The sequence below is a fragment of the Triticum dicoccoides genome, chromosome 3A (assembly GCF_002162155.2).
Source record: "Triticum dicoccoides isolate Atlit2015 ecotype Zavitan chromosome 3A, WEW_v2.0, whole genome shotgun sequence".
NCBI classification, from domain to species: domain Eukaryota; kingdom Viridiplantae; phylum Streptophyta; class Magnoliopsida; order Poales; family Poaceae; genus Triticum; species Triticum dicoccoides.
Window position 1 is genome coordinate 500,565,598 of NC_041384.1, and position 21,049 is coordinate 500,586,646.

Sequence of the window (21,049 nt, forward strand, 5' to 3'; positions counted from 1 at the left end):
TGCTCATGTGTGCAGTAGTACAAAGCATGGTGGTGTTGCTTGGCCCGGTAACTGTAGAGGTATTCCTCGGTTTGGCATTTCTGGGGCTGGTACAACGGGTTGCGACAAATTTATACACTTGTGGGTATGCAGTACATGTACAACGCCAAACATTCAGAGATGATCTATCTTGCAAGACCCATTGGGTATTCTCGGTTCCTATGGTCCTATAGCTGGCGAGTTCGACATGTTAAAACATGAGATGATCTTGCTTCACGATTAATAGGCTAAGACTCTGACGATCATCACCAAAGTCGTTGTAGTATAGTGGTAAGTATTCCCGCCTGTCACGCGGGTGACCCGGGTTCGATCCCCGGCAACGGCGTTTTTTCATCACACCGCCGTTAATTGCATTTTGTAGGTACCTATGAACAGCATTTTTTTTTTACTTGAGCCATGAAGAGCATTGATCGTAGGTAGAGCTATCAGAGGTCGCATGAAAGCAAGTCAAGGACACGACTTCCATGTCTTCATCTAGATCCCCTAGTATTTTCCTGAGGATAGGAGAAGTAGGTTATGATATTGGTACCAGAGCAATTCCAGGTCTCGGTGCCAGGCCGCCCCTGCCTCACATCTGAGACCAGCAAAAAATTGCTTCACACACGATCGGTTCTCTTCTATCTGCGTGTGCTCGGAGGCGCCTTCAGGGATGCACAACCGTAGCCACTAGAGACGCAACTCCTTCAACACAAAGCGCCGTACATGAAACATTGACGATGTAAAAGGCGGACATCAAAGCTTCAAAATTATTCCGTGGAGTAATTAGAAAATGGATGGGAGATGGAAATACAGTGATGGTCATGTCCATACATAGCATTTCGAGAATAAACACAAAGAATTTCACTTCCACAGTTCCAGACTTCCAGTACCACTGAAAATCAATCAACAAACACTCACCGAATAATAATTCGCTTCCGGTCTGCCTCTTGTGATAAACTACCGGCTCAGGAAACATAGTTGAACATACATACATACTGCCGCCATTGAAACAACATACGGGAAGGTGGAAATATGGCAAATGCCAGGAATAAAACACAAACAAACAAAAAGTTGTGGACAAGATCCAGCAATCTCCTTCAATGGGAACCAAGGTTTAAGCAGATCCAAACTCGGCCATCCACTTCTCGTGCCGTTCGATATCAGAGGGCGACACACTCTTCTGGACCTTGACCAAAGCTTCTTCAAAGTCACACATGGCTACCGGGTCCTTTGAGATATCATCCTTTGACATGTTCTTGATCTCATCACGGGTCTTGCCTGCAATCTTTCGCCTCATACCATTCATCGAAGCATCACGGCAAACATTTGTCAGGTCATCCCCACTATACCCTTCTGTCCTTCGTGCGACTTCGTCGATGTTAACGTCAGTAGCTACCTGTTGATACAAAAGTGGGGCGTTAGTAAGCAACACGAGATATTAAACAGTGACTTATCATCAACGTAGATGATGCAGTATGATTAGTGAACAGTATCCCTGAATGAAATAAAACCATAACGACCAAATGACGAAAAGATGAGTAACAAATGCTTTAGTACATCATACCTCAACCGTTCTAAGATTTATGCTGATGAGTGATTTTCTGCTTTCAAAACTTGGAAGTGGAATGTAGATACGCTTTTCCAGCCTCCGCCTGAGCCAATCAAGATTCAGTGAGTTAAAAAAACCATATGTGCCAGAGGAACGGTAACATAAATATAGTTACAGTAGTAGAGCATGTAGCTAGCACGCTGACTGACAAACAAAATGGCAGGAAAAATAAATAGCAAAAGCTGTAGTTTCACTGCAGAAAAGAACTGTTTATTGCGGTAGACAGTACAAATAGGGAAAACGGGACATTAACCAATGTAGAGGCATGAGAGCAGTTAAAATTCAGAACACCCAGATACCACTCTAGCCCGCAAAGGTAGCGAATAGAAACACAACTCAAGTTACAGATGCTCAAGGCTCTGATCTTACCCCATAAAACGGCGACATGACAAATGTGGCAGGAACTAAACAAAATAATCATTTGCCTTATTTGAAGGAAACTAGTATATTCGTACGTGCGATACACATTAATATTAAGGTAAAAATTAATTGCAAACTGATATTAGGTAGGATATCAATTAAGCGTTAACTACATGGATAGTGTAGCCGTCGATATTTGGTATGATATTAATTGCATGTTAAACACGTTGAGTGATTGCCGTTGGAGCAATATAGGTCGTTGGATTAACATGATTTGATGGTCGAGATTTGTTTGGATCTGTCCCTTTGGGTCTTTTTATATTGGTATAGATATAGATATATGTACTACACTTCACCTCTGGTGATCTCTAACTACAATAGTAACACAACAAAAGAAATCAATCCGGTCTCTAACTCTAATAACAGCAACACAACTCTAGAAACCAATCCGGTCTCTAACTCCAATAGCAACACAACACTAGAAACCAATACGGTCTCTAACTCCAATAGTAACATAACTCAAGAAATCAATCATCTCGTACAAATTCAGATATTATGCAAAGAGTTTTGATACTACCAGTAGCACCTCTAAATTAATAAATGCAAATATGAGTGAAAGAGTTCACCAACCTGAGTGCTTCATCAATATCCCATGGAAAGTTGGTAGCTGCCAGAACCATAACAATTTTCGGCTGACCATCTTCATTGGTAGAGCTATTGTTAACACCATCTATTTGCACTAGAAGTTCAGACTTTACCCTCCTCGATGATTCATGCTCACCAGAAGCTCTGAATAAATACATAAATTGATAAATCAGGGCACGGTATTTTCTAAATGAAGATAAATAGTAAAATATAAGAACTGGCAGTTTCATATTTTCATTACATTTGCCTGTCAAGCTTAATTAAAAAGAGGTATAAAAAGCACGAGAGTGTTCTCTTCTGCGACATGTAACTTATTTACCAGGCAAAACAATTAAGAATGTCTTCAAGTTTAAGGTACAAAGCTATTGGGAAAATTGTCATTATCTTGGCCGGCATTAATAGAACTTGAACTTGCATGGCGAACAGCAAAATGTATGGTCACATACCCACGAGATGTGCATAGGGAGTCTATTTCATCAATGAAGATTGTACTTGGAGCATAGGCCCTTGCAAGTTCAAATAAACAACGGACCATGCGCTCACTCTCCCCCCGCCATTTCGAAGCCAATGTTGCAGACGAAACATTAAAGAATGTTGTTCCACATTCTGTAGCTACTGCCTTAGCTAGAAGGGTCTTCCCGGTACCTGGTGGGCCAAACATAAGAACCCCTTTCCAAGGTCGACGAATACCCTGAACAGAAATAGAACCCGAAGGAGTATGATGAGGGCGCATGTAACTTTAGACTGAATGGAACAGGGCACAGAAAAAGAGAAAACATACGACATTAATATCATGAGTAACTAATTTTAGAAACTCAAATTGCGGTTAGCGTGATTGGGTATGCATAATATTAAATGACATATTATAAACCAGCCATATTAAAGAAAAATTAAAAAGTGTGGATGTCCAGATGACTCATGTGCACCATACTACCAAAGAAAGGCAGCAACTTTGTCCATGGTCATGATGTTAGATAGCAACAAGAATGAATGAACAGATAAAATAACAGACACTTCATTGAATAGCATAGTTCGAAATTCCAAATCATTACCTGAAAATATTCAGGCATCCAGAGAGGAAGCACAACTGCTTCCTCAAGGAGTCTTTTGGCCTCACTAAGTCCTGCAACATCATCCCATCTCACTCCTGGGGTAGAGTCTAGAACATCTCTTTCAAGCATGGCAGCTAAGTCCCCATCCGGTCCTTCATACTGTGCCTTCTTGGACTTACCTTCTTCAGCATCGCTGCTCTGAAAGGAAAGGATAAGAAAAAATAGAAAATTTTAGAAACGCAATTTGCATATAGCAGTAATCTGTAGTTCCATATCATCAAGTTGATCAAAAAGCTAAACCCAACAAGAGGCACGCACAAAAAAAAACATGCATATATGCGGATTCCAGTTCCCTAATTTAGAAGGTAACAATAGATGCTCTCCTATTTCAGTATGTGATTGCTTTTGAAATGCTTGGTGATTTCAGCATCATTCTTGTTGTGTGCGCCGTCATACTTCGCGCCTATGGAATATGCACAACGAGGAGCTAGAAATAGATGATGATAGAGTATTCCTTCAGTACAGAGTTAGAAAAAAGTGTCTTCAATAACTATAAGAAGGTATGTTTCTCGGTATGACAAACTAAATGATTTTAGGAACAAATTGATAATCCAAATCGACATATTTAAGGCTATCTTCTAAAAAAAAGGCTGAGGTTAACTCCACTTTGCATACACCAACATATGTTGGAAATAACAGCTGTAGCCACATTTTGAAACCATACAATACAAAAACTAATATATAAGAAGTATGTATCCTGGATGATATTCAAAAGCTCCCTTTTCTTCTTCTTTTGGCACCAGGCAGACAGGCAGGTAAACATTGCCAGCAGAAAAAGAAGCACTAAAAGTCTAATTCTTAAACATATATTGTTTTCATTCATGGGTGCAGACAGAGGTAACTAACAACATCAACAAAATATATTTGATCAAATAAAGATTTCAGAGTGTAACGAATATTTGCTTGAAGGAAATTACCGCTGAATCAGCCTTGCTCGAACTTGATTTTCCTTTCCTCCCGCCAGTGCTTGAAGCAGTTGATGATCTTACCGCAGAGTTTGCTTTACTTCCGCTGGGTTTTGCACCACGGCTAGGTGTTCCAGTCTTTGATGGACCCCGTGCCCAAGCTCCATCTTGGGAGGATTTTCTTGCACTAGATTGGCCTCTTGCTGACCTTCGGTTTGGTGTATTTGTATCTCTTGGAGGTGCCCACACATCAGGGTCGTCAAAGGTTGATGGCGATGATGTTGGATACTCGTCCAATGGTTGGAACAGAAATGATTTATTATTAGAGCGAATAGGAGGCGACGAGGACCGCATTGTCCCAGGGGCTTCTTTAAATGACTTCAATTGGGTATCGAGCTGCCTAACAATCTCTACCTCTTCACTTATAGCTTTCTTACAGTTCATCCATTTTGTGCGGATAAAGGTGTCATCTAAATTAGCTAGATGCCTGCATAAATATTCACGATCAACTATCACATCATGAAGGACAACAAATTAAAAACATCTGTTAAGGTTTTACTCCTAAGTACTAAAGATAACAAAGCAACGGGGAAATGCATTATCTTAGTTTTAAATATCAACAGCATTCGCCACATCAAACATTTTACCTTCAAACCTGCAATCGAGTAACACATCAACAAGAACAGGGCCTCTCGCACAATGCGACTCAAAGCAGATCCGCAAAAGGCTGGTTCTGACGTGAATGCAATGTTTTAGTGAAAACATACGACTACTGTTTTGAAAGTTTCAAGATGAAATGAAGCATTGGCGTTCATTAGGTGCAATCTGGGTGCAACCGTACAGAGCTCAGTATCATTTCTACAATAACCAAGGTGCCTCGTGACTTCAAATCCAGGCAGACTTTACATACATGACCTGATATTCTGGAGCACCCAAATCATGAACATGAGCTACTACTGGGACGCTTTTTGACGGCAGATCAGCGCAAATAGACGATTGTTTTCTCGACCCTAATTAATGATAAGCATCACAACATACTACCAACCGCAAGACTTCTCGCTTACAGCAAAATGACTAGAACCCACTATACCAGAACAATCAAATGGATCCTCACGGGCCAAATCCGAGGCCGTGAGGTCGACTGCACAGATCCACACGGGTACGACGTCGCGAATTACACAGCGCCTAACCGCCGGCGAATCCGGGAGGGTGGGCTAGGGAGCTCACTTGTTGATCTGCGCGATGGCGCCGTCGAAGAAGATGATGGATGTGTCGTAGAGGCCCTCGAGCGCGTAGTCGCGCGCGTGCTTGAGGTGGTCCTGCAGCCCGGCTAGGGGGTTCGCCATTGCCGCCGCCCCCGCCGAGATACGGGGCTACAGATTCGCCAGAGCACGCGCGGGGTAGGAAGAGGCGCGCGGGGGGGATGGATTGAGAAGAAGCAGCGAGCTACATGTATCGTCTGATTCGAATTTGGGGATTCAGACGAGAGGGTTACGGTGGCTGTCTGTTGGCGTCCGAGACCTGGGTGGGAGGATGGAGACTCGCTCGCTCAGCTTGCCGACGCGTCTGTGGCCCACTGTCAGCGAGGTACTAATCGGCTGCTGTTCTATCCTTCTTTCTCTTTTGACCGGAATCGGCTCCAGTTCTCAAAACACTAGTTCATAATCATATTTCCCTCAAAAAAAATAGTTTATAATCATATTAACGAGGGAGAAAAAATGCGAACGTGTTCCTTGCTGGAGCCAACCCATCAAAGTTTAAAGTTGAGGTAATATCACCGGGAGCCATAGAACTTGCTTTGGACGTTCAGTTTGGTGCTAAAACTTTTAAAATTCGGGTTTTTGGTCACCTAACTTGCAATCTCGTGCAAATACGGTCACAAAGCATGTACGCCGGCATATCCGTTGCGTGCATGGCGTGGCACGTGTGCATCTTCCCACTGTCAGGGTCAGTTAGTGGCGGAGGCGCTAGGTATGATGTTCTTTTTTTGCAGAAACACCCTCAATTTGTTCAAATGATTCACACGTAATAAGAACTGTAATTGCCTCTGTCTTCTTCAGTTCCCGCCGCGCGTGCTAACCACCACAATGAACGTCCTTTGATGTCTAATACAAAGATGCATATGCTATTATATTGGTCAACTGACAAATAAATTCCTTATTTCGGCCGGGACAACCGTATACAAAGACGCCACCGATGTCAGCAATAAGCTTGCTCTAATATCGAGTTATATAAATGAATTCAGAGGGTGAGCGAATTTATTTCCATTCCTCTCAAAAGATTTCGGTTGGTTTGAATTCCTATTTCAAAGTGGACTTGGATCACTTAAAATTAAAATCCAATTTTGTACTGTAGCTGTAGGTCAGTTTTCTTCACACATCTAGGCCTAGAGTTCAAATCATGAGGCAATTAGCCAATTTTGTATATCGCAAAAAAAGGCAATTTTATACTGCTGTGGTAGGTCATTTTGATTATTTTTGTATCGAATAGGTGTTTTGGCAAAAATATAACCTGCACAAGATTCGAACCTGGTCCAGTTACATTATAAATTATTTGAATTTAAAATGTAAAAATCTAGATAAAAAAATATAGCTAGCAAATGGCCCATATTTTTTATCTAGATTTTTACATTTCAAATTATTTGAAAATTCAAACAAGGAAATGACAACTACTCGAGGGTGAGCAGTTTTTTTTCGCTCGAATTTATTCAAACGGAATTTGAAATTGCACTAAAAATCTGTATAATTGGTAGGTACTGCGCTGTAAATATCAGCTAAAATTGCAAAAGTTTAGTGGTGGAGACCATCGGAATCGACATGAAGAACCCTGCTTTCTCTATAAAATAAAAGATGATGTATCTCTTCATAGACATGAAAATGTGCTCGGTGCAGTGGTTGGCACAGGGCATGTTTGTACATGACGACGTGAAATTAGACGAATTAGACTACAAGGAAAAACAAAACGCAGCGGCAGCGACAGTCCGTTGGCCTTTATTCATCTAACAGACTGTCAAGTGGAACCCACACGTGCTGCTGCACAACTAAATATAGAGCAGAGGTGTTTCTAAAAAAACATGCGCACACTTGCTCCTGTCACTAACGGTGGGCCATAGTCATGTTGGCATGCCACTTAAATGCCAGATACGGGCGAAGTGACCGTATTTACACGAGAACGCAAGTTGGGTGACCACAAACCCGTATTTTGAAAGTTCTAGCACCAAACTGAACATCGAGAGCAAGTTCTATGACTTCTAGTGATATTACCTCTTTAAAGTTCAAGTCCTATGTTGGGTACGAGTTTTTTCTTTTTTGAGAATCACCGGGGGGGCTCCCCCACCTGAATATATTACTCAAAGGACTGTCGAGGCAGTAAGTACAACATTATATAGGCACGGTGCAATGTGTAGAGAGGTAGGAGCGCCACGAGAAGACGTCCTCCTTGTCATGTGGGAGCACAAGACGATGAGACCGGAGATCCAGAGTGGAAATAAGGTTTCTAAGGGTTATTACGGAACTTTGGTCAATCGTCCTAAATACCATGTCATTGCGAGCAGACCAAATCATCCATAGCAAGGCCAGGAGGACCGAAGGCCATGTGGAGGTGGGGAGGTGAGGAGGGGTAGCGACATCCCAGAGGTCTGTGATATCATCGGATTGGGGCAGAAGGCCAAAACGTTGCCAGATCCTATTGGCAAGAGGACATGTGATGAACAGGTGGCTGGAGTCTTCTGGCAGCCTTGCACACCGAGGGCATATATCTGAGGCGAGTATATGTTTGCGTGCAAGGTTGATCCTGGTGTTGAGGTGGTCTTTGAAAAGCAGCCAAGCGAAGACTTTGAGCTTTCGAGGAATCTTTGCGGTATGAGTTTAAAGTTCAAGTCCTAGTATTTTCTAGGTTTATTTCAGATCTTCCGACAGCGTGCGTTCATATGCATGAGTGTGTGTTTGTATGTATGTCTACCAAGATGAGTGTCCTGGTCTTTCGATGAGATGGTGATGGAACCGATTTTGACGATCTGACTACAAACATGCATGGCGTTGCGTCTTAGCAATCACTAAATCAATCTCCTTAAATTATTGACGATGTCAGAAGCACGATCAGTCTGACCATGAAGGTCTATTCATGCAAACAATCAAATAACGAGCAAAAATATGATAAAGGCAGTCTGAATATTGAGAATATAAATCATGTACTAGCAAAAGGGCATGTGTGTTGCAATGAGGTAAAAGAAAGTCTTTGTCACCACAATTAAATGCATTGCCCATTTAGAAAAAGGAATTTAATGCATTAGCAACCGCAACACAAGAAGTAAATAATTTGCTACAACCTATAAGAAGCAACATTATATGTGTTATATTATATGTGCAAATGTGCAAACAATCAACAACCACAAAAATGAAAAAAAAATCTACATCAAATGTTCATTATGATAATCATATATTTAGTGCTTCTACGGCGTCAGCCTGATTTTGTCCTTCCTAGTTTGTCGTCAGAGCGGAGTTGCACTGTCTAGTCGCAGGTGACTAGGTTTGGCATGAATCTTCATATATCTTCACTCGGCCTCTGCTGTGTGGGTTGAGTCGACTATCGCCTACGGCAAAGTCGGAGTCGTTTGGTCAGGGTTTTAGGGATGGTGATGATGCCTTTAAAGGATAACTAGATGATGCCCCACGCGTTGTTGCGGGAATATTTTGCAGTATTTTAATGAGATTTTGGTTATATGAAACATGAATATTTGAAATAATAGTTTTTAAAATTATATATGAATTAAATTTAATATCATAATAGAATGGAATTTTACATGCATGCATATTTTGCATGTTGAAGTGGATTTTTAATATGCATAGTTGCATGTTGGGGTGGGCCTTTTCTATGCATGTTGAATGATGAGGTGGCATGCTTGCATGTTGAGAAAAATATGTTAGTGGGGGCTAGCTATTTAGATATAGAAGATTAGGAGGTACAACAATAGAAATAAGACCAATAATCATATCTTTATTATGTAGATCTTTAATGCGATGTTGTTTGGTGAACTTAGAACAATTAAATTCATGCGGTTCATCATCAAACTTAACTTTAACTTTCTGATTAACACAATCAATTTCAACATTAACACTATATATTCATGAAGGGTCTACCAAATATAATGGACAAAAATTATCTTATTCAGATCCAAGCACTAAGGAGTCAGTAGGATATTTGATCTTAGCACACAAGACTTCAGCATCCCTTACAATCCCAATAGGTGAGATTGTATACTATTTGCAAGCTTAATAGTAACGTCAATTTCTTCTATCTCAAGAAATGAAATATTAAGCATGACTCGAGAGAGAGAGAAATATCACTTATACTATCACATAAACCATGATAATAATGATTATTTTTATCTTTCTTATCATGTTTATTTCTAACGGGTCTAGGCATTCTAGCAGCATCATCACATAAATAAATAAAATGTCGGTCAATATTTTCAACCAAATGATCTTTAACCATGGCAATAAAAGGTTTTACTTTAATTTCTTCAAAATTTTGAAGTGCTTTAATATAACTTAACTTTTATAAACCACAATCATAACCTTAGAGTGCTTCTTAATTCTAATAAGAAAATGTGACTTTTCAATATAAGTAGTAGGTACAACAAGATTAGCAGAATAAGCTTGTATTTCAGTATTAGCAATAATAGGTTCTTCACATACTCCCTTCGTCCCAAAATTCTTGTCTTAGATTTGTCTAAATACGGATGTATCAAGTCACGTTTTAGATATATCTAGACAGATTTAAGACAAGAATTTTGGGATGGAGGGATTATATTTTTAATGGGTTAATGATATTTAAATCATTTCTCCTTAGGGAGATCAATATAAGTAGCAAAAGATTTACAAAAATAACAACTATATCAGAATCAAATCCATATTTTGCACTAAGCTCAAGAAAAATCTCGGTTTCTACAAAAAAGACTTAACACAATCGTATTCAAGGTTTATACTCGACTCTTACCTTTGTTGACTCCAATCTTCAGCATTCCGTTTAATTCTTTCGACAAGATCCCATTTGAATTTAGTTTGTTTACTTGAGAAAGAACTAGTGGAAGAAGAATCGAGCATTTCGTTATTGCGAAGAGAAACCCTGGCATAAAAGGCTTGAACAATAATATCACTCCATAGCTCATGATTGGGGCATTTGAGCATTAAGTTTTTATGACACCCCCCTAAGTTTGAGAGATATTTTCTTCTTCATGAGGCCAAAAAATGTAAATATAATTCCAATCACGGTGAACCGGGTGAATAGGATAAAATTTATTGTGGATTCCAGCTTCAGTCGGTTCCAGTCCCATGAGTGAGAATCATTCAATATCCTATATATACCATGCCGATGTTTTTTCCTCCAAAGAGAAAGGGGATAACTTCCTTTTGACTCCATCCCTCGAAATACTGCAAGCTTAAATAATCACATAGTTCATCTATAAGAAGTAAGTGCATATAAGGATGAACTATTCCATCTCCTAGATAGCGGTCTTGTGGTGGAGTATTAGTTGTAGACACAATTGGATAACGGTCTACATATCACAGACATAATACCTATATGACATTATACCATGAACGATCATAGTCATAAATATAAATATTGCAATTTAAGCGTTGTCCTACTGTAATTTGTTCACCACGCCCCACTTGTATGTTTGGAGAGATGCCACTAGTGAACCTATGGCCCCGAGGATCTACTTTGCTTTACTAAAAACCTCATCAAAAATAATTTCCCTTGTTGTACAACTTCTTTTATTTTATTTATCTATCAATTCCTATCATACCATGCAATTTAATCTTGTAACTAGCAAGACAAGAAGTTTGACAACCTTCTTGATGTGTTGGGATTAGTTTGTCTTCTGTTTTGTGTGCAGGTACCAGTGGCTTTGTTTACTAGAAGAACTCTCTTTGATTCGATAAACCTTGATTATCTACTGAGGAAATTACTTATTGCTAGGATACTTCACCCTTATACATGGGGGTGATGTATAAGAGTGTCGAACTCAACAAGGAGCAGAAGAAATTGATAGGCAGTTTTCAGCAAGGATTTCACTGCAACTGTTGTAAGATAGTTTTGATATATAATGTGATAGCAAGATAATTGGTAATAAGTAGAAAGTAGCAAGGTGCAGCAAGTGGCCCAATCCTTAATTGTGCTAAGGACAAGCCGGTGATACTTCTTATAGTGACTAAAATGCTCTTGAGGACACACCAGAATACGACCAAAGTTACTTTCACCATGATTCATCGACCTAATGTTCATTGGTTTGATATGTGTTATGTTGGTGTTCTGGAGCTAAGGTATTGTTCTTACTTGAACACATACCTACTTATGATTGTACCCTCCATGCAGCATCCACAAATACAAGAGAAGTAATTAAGGTAAATCTAACCATAACATTAAACATGTGGATCCAAAACAGTCCCTCACGGAACAATTCATAAACTGGGGTTTATGTTTCTATCACTCCCGCCACCCATCATGTACAAACTAATTCCATGATGCCTCCCCCTAAGCCCAATGATAATGAAGCTTCATGTACTTGATGTTCCCATAACACCACTAGAGAAAAAATAACAAAACATAATATTGTAACATTGAACGGTGATCAACTTCACATGATTACTAGTAACGAGACTTCTCCCATGTTCTCAAGAACAAGTAGAACTACTCACAACTCATCATATGGATCATGATCAGTGGGTATAAATATATGATTGATAATCTGAACATAATAATCTTCCACCAATTAATCCAACAAGCATCAACTATAAGATGTAATTAACACTACTAGCACTCCCTGGTACCAATATTGAACACAAGAGATGACTAGGGTTTGGAGATAAGATGGTGCTGGTGAATATGATGATCACCACGATGATTGGAATGTTGACGATGATGAACACTTCAATTTCTCCCTCCCTGAAGGAAGTATCCCCGACAGAATCGCTCCGCTGGAGAGCAAAAGTGCTCCTACCCTGATTTCATGGCAACGAAAAGTCCCGAAACTCCTATTTTGATTTTTTTCTAGGGAAAATTGGAATTTATGGAAAATGGACATCGGGAGGAGACCCATCAGGGACACAAAAGCTCAGGTCGTGCGACTAGTGGGGTGGTTGTGCCACCTGCCCTTGTGGTTGGCTGGTGGACCCTCTCTGGTCTATTTTTGCTCCATAATTTATTATATATTCCGGAATAATTCTTTGTATATCTACACTTCATTTTGAGCTTTGGAGAATTGTTATCTCTGCTGTAACTTTTTTAGGTCAGAATTCCCGCTGTCAGCAATCCACCTCTCTTGATGTAACTTGCATTTAAGGAGAGAAAAGGCATTAGAAATGCGTAATAATATGAAGTATAACATTGAAATATGGTAAATTACAGTAGGAAATAATGATGCAAATGAATGTATCAGGGGATTACCCCAATCACTCTTACGAGAGAACAAGCAACTCATCGTGGGTGGTGGAAGGCCCTTGTGTTGCGACGCTGCCACAAAATCACTATGGACACATGGAGTGTCGGTGTGCGGCTGACATTATGATGGGAGAGCCTCTGAGCTCTCTGAAGGAGGAGAGCTCAGACGAGGAGGACGCGACGATGGAGGAGGAGCATCAGCCCGCGGCGGTTGCCGGGTTTACCCTACAGCAGACGAAAAGAAGAGCCACAACACCGTCATGGCGGAGGCATGGCTGGAAGAGTAGGCGCCGCCGGTCTCCGTGTTCTAGGTGCTATAGGAGAAGCAGCAGTACAACCTGCTATTCCTCGAGCACCACTACCTAGCGGAGGACCAGGTTGCTAGCGAGCAGTCGAACTAGTAGGCCATCGCAGCCATGCTTGCAGAGAATTTCGCTTTCGTGGATGAGCAGCGGGCGTTATACGAGTCTGTACGTAGCGCTCGCATAGTTCACCATGCGCAGTGGCTGACGGAAATATGCCGTAGAGGCAATAATAAAGTTGTTATTTATATTTCCTTATATCATGATAAATGTTTATTATTCATGCTAGAATTGCATTAACCGAAAACATAGTACATGTGTGAATACATAGACAAACAGAGTGTCACTAGTATGCCTCTACTTGACTAGCTCGTTGAATCAAAGATGGTTAAGTTTCCTAGCCATAGACATGAGTTGTCATTTGATTAACGGGATCACATCATTAGAGAATGATGTGACTGACTTGACCCATTCCGTTAGCTTAGCATTTGATCGTTTAGTATATTGCTATTGCTTTCTTCATGACTTATACATGTTCCTATGACTATGAGATTATGCAACTCCCGAATACCGGAGGAACACTTTGTGTTCTACCAAACGTCACAACGTAACTGGGTGATTATAAAGGTGATCTGCAGGTGTCTCCGATGGTACTTGTTGAGTTGGCATAGATCGATATTAGGATTTGTCACTCCAATAGTTGGAGAGGTATCTCTGGGCCCTCTCGGTAATACACATCACTATAAGCCTTACAAGCAATGCAACTTATGAGTTAGTTGCAGGATGATGTATTACAGGGTAAAGAGACTTGCCGGTAACGAGATTGAACTAGGTATTGAGATACCGACGATCGAATCTCGGGCAAGTAACATACCGATGACAAAGGGAACAACGTATGTTGTTATGCGGTTTGACCGATAAAGATCTTCGTAGAATATGTAGGAACCAATATGAGCATCTAGGTTCTGCTATTGGTTATTGACCGGAGATGAATCTCAGTCATGTCTACATAGTTCTCGAACCCGTAGGGTCCGCACGCTTAACGTTCGGTGATGATCGGTATTATGAGTTTATTTGTTTTGATGTACCGAAGGTAGTTCGGAGTCCCAGATGTGATCACGGACATGACGAGGAGTCTCGAAATGGTTGGGGCATAAAGATTGATATATTGGATGGCTACATTCGGACAACGGAAGGGTTTTGGGTGATCCTGAAGAAAACCGGAGTGTCAGAGGGGTTACCGGTACCCCCCGGGGACTAATGGGCCTTAATGGGCCCTAGTGGAGAGAGAGAGGGGCCGGCCAGGGCAGGCCGCGCCCCCTCCCCTTGACTACGAATAGGACAAGGAAGGGGGGCGCCCCCTTGCCTTTCCCCTGTCCCACTCCTTCCTCCCCCTCCTAGTGGGACTAGGAAAGGGGAGTCCTACTCCCACTAGGAGGAGGACTCCTCCTGTTGGCACGCCCTCCTAGGGCCGACCGGCCTCCCCCCTTGCTCCTTTATATACGGGGGCAAGGGGCACCCCATGACACACAAGTTGATCATTGATCTTTTAGCCTTGTGCGGTGCCCCCCTCCACCATAATCCATCTCGGTCATATCGTAGCGGTGCTTAGGCGAAGCCCTGCGTCGGTAGCTTCATCAACACCGTCATCACGCCATCGTGCTGACGGAACTCTCCCTCGAAGCACTACTGGATCGTGAGTTCATGGGACGTCACCGAGCTGAACGTGTGCAGATCGCGGAGGTGTCATACGTTCGGTACTAGGATCGGTTGATCATGAAGACATACGACTACATCAACCGCGTTGTCATAACGCTTCTACTTACGGTCTACGAGGGTACGTGGATGACACTCTCACCTCTCGTTGCCATGCATCACCATGATCTTACGTGTGCGTAGGAATTTTTTTGAAATCACCGCGTTCCCCAACAGTGGTATCAGAGCCACGTTTATGCCTAGATGCCATATGCACGAGTTGTAACAGCCTGGATTTTGGTCCTTTTCTTTTTTCTTTTGATTTATTTAGTTTTTGCTCTGTTTTTCTTTTTCGAGTGGTTCCGTGGCCTTGCCACCTGGGAAATCATCCTTATTTCCCCTCCCAAGTGGCTCATCATCCTCAAACCTTGCCAAGATCATGTCACTTCACTCCTTGACCAAACCCTAATTTCTTTTTCTCAGGAATATTCCTTTTTCTATAAAAAGAATAACCCTATCCGCCCTAGGTTGTGAAGCAACCTATAATTTTGTCCATCCAAAAATTCCCAAATAATTCTCATAATTTCTTCAGGTCATATGTTTCTCAAATATGCCCAAACTTTCATATCCTAGCCCAAGAATAATTCCCCAATAATTATTCTTCATTTCTGACCAGAGGGGCACTTTGTGAAGGAAGTGCCACCTATCCTTTCTTGATTGCTCCCAAATATTTTGAGAATTCTCTTATGTCCAAATAATTGCCTCATGCCAAAATTCAACTTTATTTGCCTAGTCAATCTTCCTCAGCAATTTTTTAAACTTTCTGTCAAACAGAAGGCATTGTGAAGGAAGTACTTGCTAGGAGTTTCAGAATGAGTTGAAATTTTGCACACTCCTTCATGTCCCCATATTATCACACTCATACAAATTTCAGACTCATCCAATTATCTATGTGAGCACAGGATCAAATATTTTCTTTTGGCAAAATTTTCAGGTTGTGAAGCAAGTGCATTTTATATTGCTTCAAAAATCCTGATAAATTGCCAGATCATTCTTCTACCTATACAAATTCTCTCCACCAAATTTGGCACCATTTAACCCAGCCAATATTTCTCCAAAATTCTTGCAAGAGTCTGGTCAGTGAAGATAGCTGTGAAGGAAGTACCATTTTGGTGAATCCAATTGGTATGAAATTGTTACAACTTCTTACTATGACCAAATGGCTAAGCCTTGCCAAATTTGAGCTCAATTTGATGCTACATGTGAGTGCATCATCCAAATCTTATTTCTGGACCTAAAATGCAGTTATGAAGCAACTATATTCATTACAGGTCCAAATCCTATCCAAGTTACCAGGGTGAAAGTCCTTCTTTACCTAAACCTCGCAGACAACTCCTTTGCTCTCAATCACTTTCCTGTTGATCACTAGTGCTCAACCAAGTTTACTGCAGTAAACTTCAGAGGGTGATTACCATTTAACCAGAGTAGTTTTTATCGATCTACCACCATAGTTGCGACCTACCCTGGATTAACTTACCCGTAGACAACAATTTCCAGCCCATCTCCCCCGCTACATGTCAGTGCATGCAGTGACCGTATTAATGGCATCACTGTGCACGCGCTCTGTGTGCAGTGGCCGCGTCCAGTGGTCGTTTGTGCTTCGGCACCGCCTCCTCTCGTCGGCTTCGCGCGCGTGAGCGTGTCCCTTGGCTGCGACTCATCGTCGCCATTTCCCTGGACCCCTCTCCCCCTCCGGCAGCTTCCTCACCGACGCTCGTCCATGGGCGAACAGTGGCGGTTTGGCTCTATTCGTCGCCGTCTTCTTCCTCCATGCGCTCCTTTGGCCTTCTCCTCCCCGTGAGCTCTCCCCTGTGCCTCCCTCGTCGCCTGCCTCTGAGCTCATGCGCGTGCACATGCATCCACGGCGCCGGCCACGCGTCCGTGGCGACGACAGCACGGCACGCCCCTCCCCTTGGCTATTTAAGCAGCCCCGGACGCCCTTGACCTCAACAAGCCACTCCTCGACCTCCCAGGAGCCCGCCCCACTACTCTCCCAAGCTCAAAGAGCTCTCCGCTTCCCTCCATGGCCGCCATGGCTGCCTCGGGTCTCCTCCTAAATTGGCTTGAAGCCGAGCCCCACTCCATTCCCTCCCTCCACCAGAGCAACTCCCGTAGTCCACCCAAGCCTCTCCGCCCTTCTCCTACTCCTCCGGTGGCTTCTGGCCGCGAGCCCCCGCCGGCGCCCGACGCCTCTGTCCGCCACCGCGCAAACCCTGCCCGATCCCATCCTCTTCGGCGTGCGCCACTGGCTCAGGACGACGCAACTCTCCGCGCTGAGCTCGTCGGTAGGCGGAGCGTCGTCGGAGGCCCTCTGTGGTGCCGGCAATTGCCGCCCGACGCCGGCGGCCTCCCTCTTCCTCGCGGGCGAGCACGATGGAGAAGAAGACGACTGAGTCGCCTTGCCAGCTGGCCGTCGGTCCCGCGGACCCCACCTGTCAGCCGCACGTCCGTTGAGCTCACGCAGATGACGTGGATAAGTAGAGACGTACTCCTTGTGAATACGCTTTCCCGTGCCGAAAGTGTCTTCCGCTCCCTCTTCGGGCCGGAGTACATTTTCATCTCCGGAAAACGTATTACCATAAACTGCGCTTTCTGTTTTTCTGTCCAGGCCCAGTTTGTAAAGATTTTTCTTGGAGATGGGTCCCTGGCAGAAAACACTTCATATCTTTTTACTCCCAACTCCAAATGAGGTGAATCAAAAGCCCACTTCTTCGTCTCGCCGAGCCCGTGCTGTTGGTCACACTTTCAACATGTTTTGACATTCTGGAACTGACCATTTTGCCCCTGCCCTTATTCAGCCCCCTCTGAGAGAGAACGTTTTCCGGCGATTCATTCCGCGAGCTTCTCGCACTTTCTCCCGGTGATTTCTTCCACCCCAGGCAAGCCACACCCTCCATTTGCATGATTGCAATGCAGTGACATGGTTTATTTATTTGAACTTGTTTAAAATATTGCATTAGCTATGTATGATTTGTTCATGGCATTTCTCAAAGTATTGTTTTGATCTTGATATTGCCATGATATTGTTGGAGTTCTAGGACTTATGTTTGATGATTATGTGGATGACATGTGCCTTTGGATTCTTAGTGGCTATTATGATTATTTTCATGATGGTATCTGGTATTATTTTGGAGTATTACTTTGGATATCATGTTGCCTTTGGATTATTAGTGGCTAGTGTTATTTTCATCATGATGCTAGATAATATTATGTTTTGGAGTATGTGTTGGAGATGATGCTTGCATGTGGATCATAGTTGGATAGTTAGTTCTTGATATTTGAGTAGTAGTTTTATCGTTCTTGGATTCATTAGGACAGTAGTGTTATGCTATCCTCGGAGTATTTTGGTAAGATGATACTAAGCTTTGGATTATTTGTTGGATATTGCTATGACTGGGATTATAGTTTGATAGTTGATATCGGAGTATCAGTTATCACGGTTATATTTTTGGGGATAAATTCCGTCATTAAGTTGGTCAGGTGCCACCGAACCGGGCTTTATCCAGTGCAACCACATTTGCCTTTATGGGAAGGCCCTAATGCGATGCTATTGTCATGCCTCTCGCCGGTGCCTCCAACGAGGGAAGGTTATGGGCGCGCGCTACCCTGATCAGGTAGGCGGACATAAGCCTTGTGTGCCCATTGTTGTTGTTATGTGCACATGTCCTCGTTTGGGACGGTTTATTGTTTTCGCCACAACGGTGGCCGTTGGTGTCTTTGGTAGACACTGGCCACCCAGGACTACCCAGTGGGGAGTGAGTCGGAGTGGCCGGGAGAGTGTCATGGCAGTAGATCAGTTTTGTTGGAACGCCGTTGGTCCACCCGAATGGGAGTGCGAGGCCATGGGTTCCGTGGTGTGGGTACAGTGCGCTACCTCTGCAGAGTGTGTTTCTTTAAACCATCGATAGCCGCGTCCTCGGTCATGGTCATGGTTCGTACTAGGTCACACCGTTCGATCAACACTCACATGACGGAATGACTTATATGTTGATATTTTGAGCAGTACAGATTGGCAGGATGTTGATGATGATGTTGGAGACCAAGTGTTGGTCATGGTAGTGATCGCCGGAAAGATCACCGTTTGAGACCAAGTTTTGGTCATGGTAGTGATCGTCGGAAAGATCACTGTTTGAGACCAAGTGTTGGTCATGGTTGTGATCGCCGGAAAGATCACCGTTTGGTTTTGATCACGAGGTGATCGAGATGGTATATTGCTTGGCCGGTTTGCCAAGAGAGATATGGTTATGGAGGTCTGAGATGGTGATTTATCAATATTGTATCAGTTTCATACCATGCTTGGTATTTGCTTCATCATGGTAGTTGTTAATTAATTAACCTGCTAATGTTATGTTATTGTTTTGCCTTGATGTTTATGGTTGTTGTGAGCTTGCAAGTACATTCAATGTACTGACCTGGCGTGTCATGCCAGATTGCAGGTGATGCCATGATTGCTTGATTGCTTGTCGAGGTTGCCGTGCATGCGAGCTAGATCATGTCCCAGCCAGAGTCCCTGCGGAGTGGAGTTCACCACCTTCGTCGTTGTTCCGCTGCTACGAGTTGTTTTGCTGCTAGCATAGAGCAAGTGTAGTATCGCATGCGTAGTGTCGCCGTGCTGATGTGCTTCTTTGTAACATCAGACCCTTGTATTATTATTCTTGTAATAAGAGCTGATTTGTTCTATATCAAGCAGTGTCGTATTCCAGAGACTTCTCCTCGATCTCTGGGCTGGAATACGGGGCGTTCCGGTTTCTCTGAGCTGGGGTGCCACAGCGCTTGGTATCATAGCAAATTTGGCTATAGGACGCCCTAGTCAGCGTGAGCGGTAGAAACCGGTAGTAATCGGTAGTTTAAAGTCCGGCTTGTTTATTGCATTTGGTTGCTGCATTTGTTTGTTGCATACCATGCATATAGCCTTATTATTTGTTACTAACGGTTTATCTGGTGAGTGTAGCTGGTATCAGCTCGGATCCACTATAGCTCAGCCTTTGCATTTCTCCAGTTTTCTTTTCTTGCTTGTTCTTCGGTGTTGGTGTCATTTCTGTCCCAGCAGAGTGATGCCAAGTGATCTCGACACTGTTTGCAAAGATGGTGCTCATGTATCGCGCCAAATTCCTTCCTTCAACCCCATTTTGTTTCGGTGGTAGACATGCTTCTACCCCGGATCGTTCTTTTTCTTGTCGTGTTGGCAACCCTTAATGGTCTTAGTCATCAAGAAAGGGCAATGCTAGCAGACTCAGTTTCCCCGCTATCCTTATTTCTTGGACGAGTACGGATATTTTCCGTTCGTTGATGATAATGTGGTCGCGACATTCGTGTCCTGCTACATGGTTACCATGTACGTCCTCGCCTCCGAGCTAGTCCAGGTTGCTACCTGGCTAAGCTAGCACTTGGTGTAGCGTTGTTTACACCAATTCTTCCACACATTTTTTCGTCCTCGTGCACATCGTCAGAACATGCTAGATCGTAGTACCGGAGATCCCGTGAGATTTGTGTGCTTAAGTAGGCATGCATATTGTGTGACTAGCAGTAATATGTGACCTTGTTTGTGTGTGAATTGATTGTTGTGTGCTTTTGTTTAGTTGAGTTTTCTTTTGCTTCTTTCTTTTGGGCCCCGGTGTTACATTATTTTCTTCCCCTATAACGAGTTGCTCATCAACCAACACCAAACTCGAAGAAGCAACAAGGAGTTTTATTTGGAAACTCAGCTAAACAGAATGGAATTCTCAGCCGACTGCAGTGAAATGTGAAAAAAATCTGATCTTAAGGTTGATAATCAGTTTTGCATTAGTGGGCACTCCACCAGTATGGATAAACTCAAGTCTACATCAGTACAAACTCCACACAGCAGTAATGATCCAGCGAGCAGAAAGCCAAGTCAGATGCAAGACCAGCGGTATATTT

At 42.8% G+C, this 21,049-nt stretch overlaps 1 protein-coding gene and 1 non-coding gene across 2 annotated transcripts; one reads left to right on the plus strand and one right to left on the minus strand.

Moving 5' to 3' along the window:
* Nucleotides 1-292: 292 nt before the first annotated feature.
* Nucleotides 293-364, plus strand: TRNAD-GUC. The gene has a single exon. It is a non-coding gene; the product is annotated as a tRNA-Asp (tRNA).
* A 451-nt stretch (nt 365-815) lies between these two features.
* Nucleotides 816-6,207, minus strand: LOC119268797 (katanin p60 ATPase-containing subunit A1-like). Its single transcript, XM_037550501.1, has 7 exons — nt 5,877-6,207; nt 4,662-5,136; nt 3,685-3,882; nt 3,079-3,323; nt 2,618-2,776; nt 1,583-1,670; nt 816-1,414 (listed from the first exon to the last, which is right to left on the minus strand). Exons 1-7 carry the CDS (start codon nt 5,993-5,995, stop codon nt 1,133-1,135), a joined length of 1,566 nt encoding a protein of 521 aa, XP_037406398.1. The 5' UTR covers nt 5,996-6,207; the 3' UTR covers nt 816-1,132.
* Nucleotides 6,208-21,049: the final 14,842 nt, after the last annotated feature.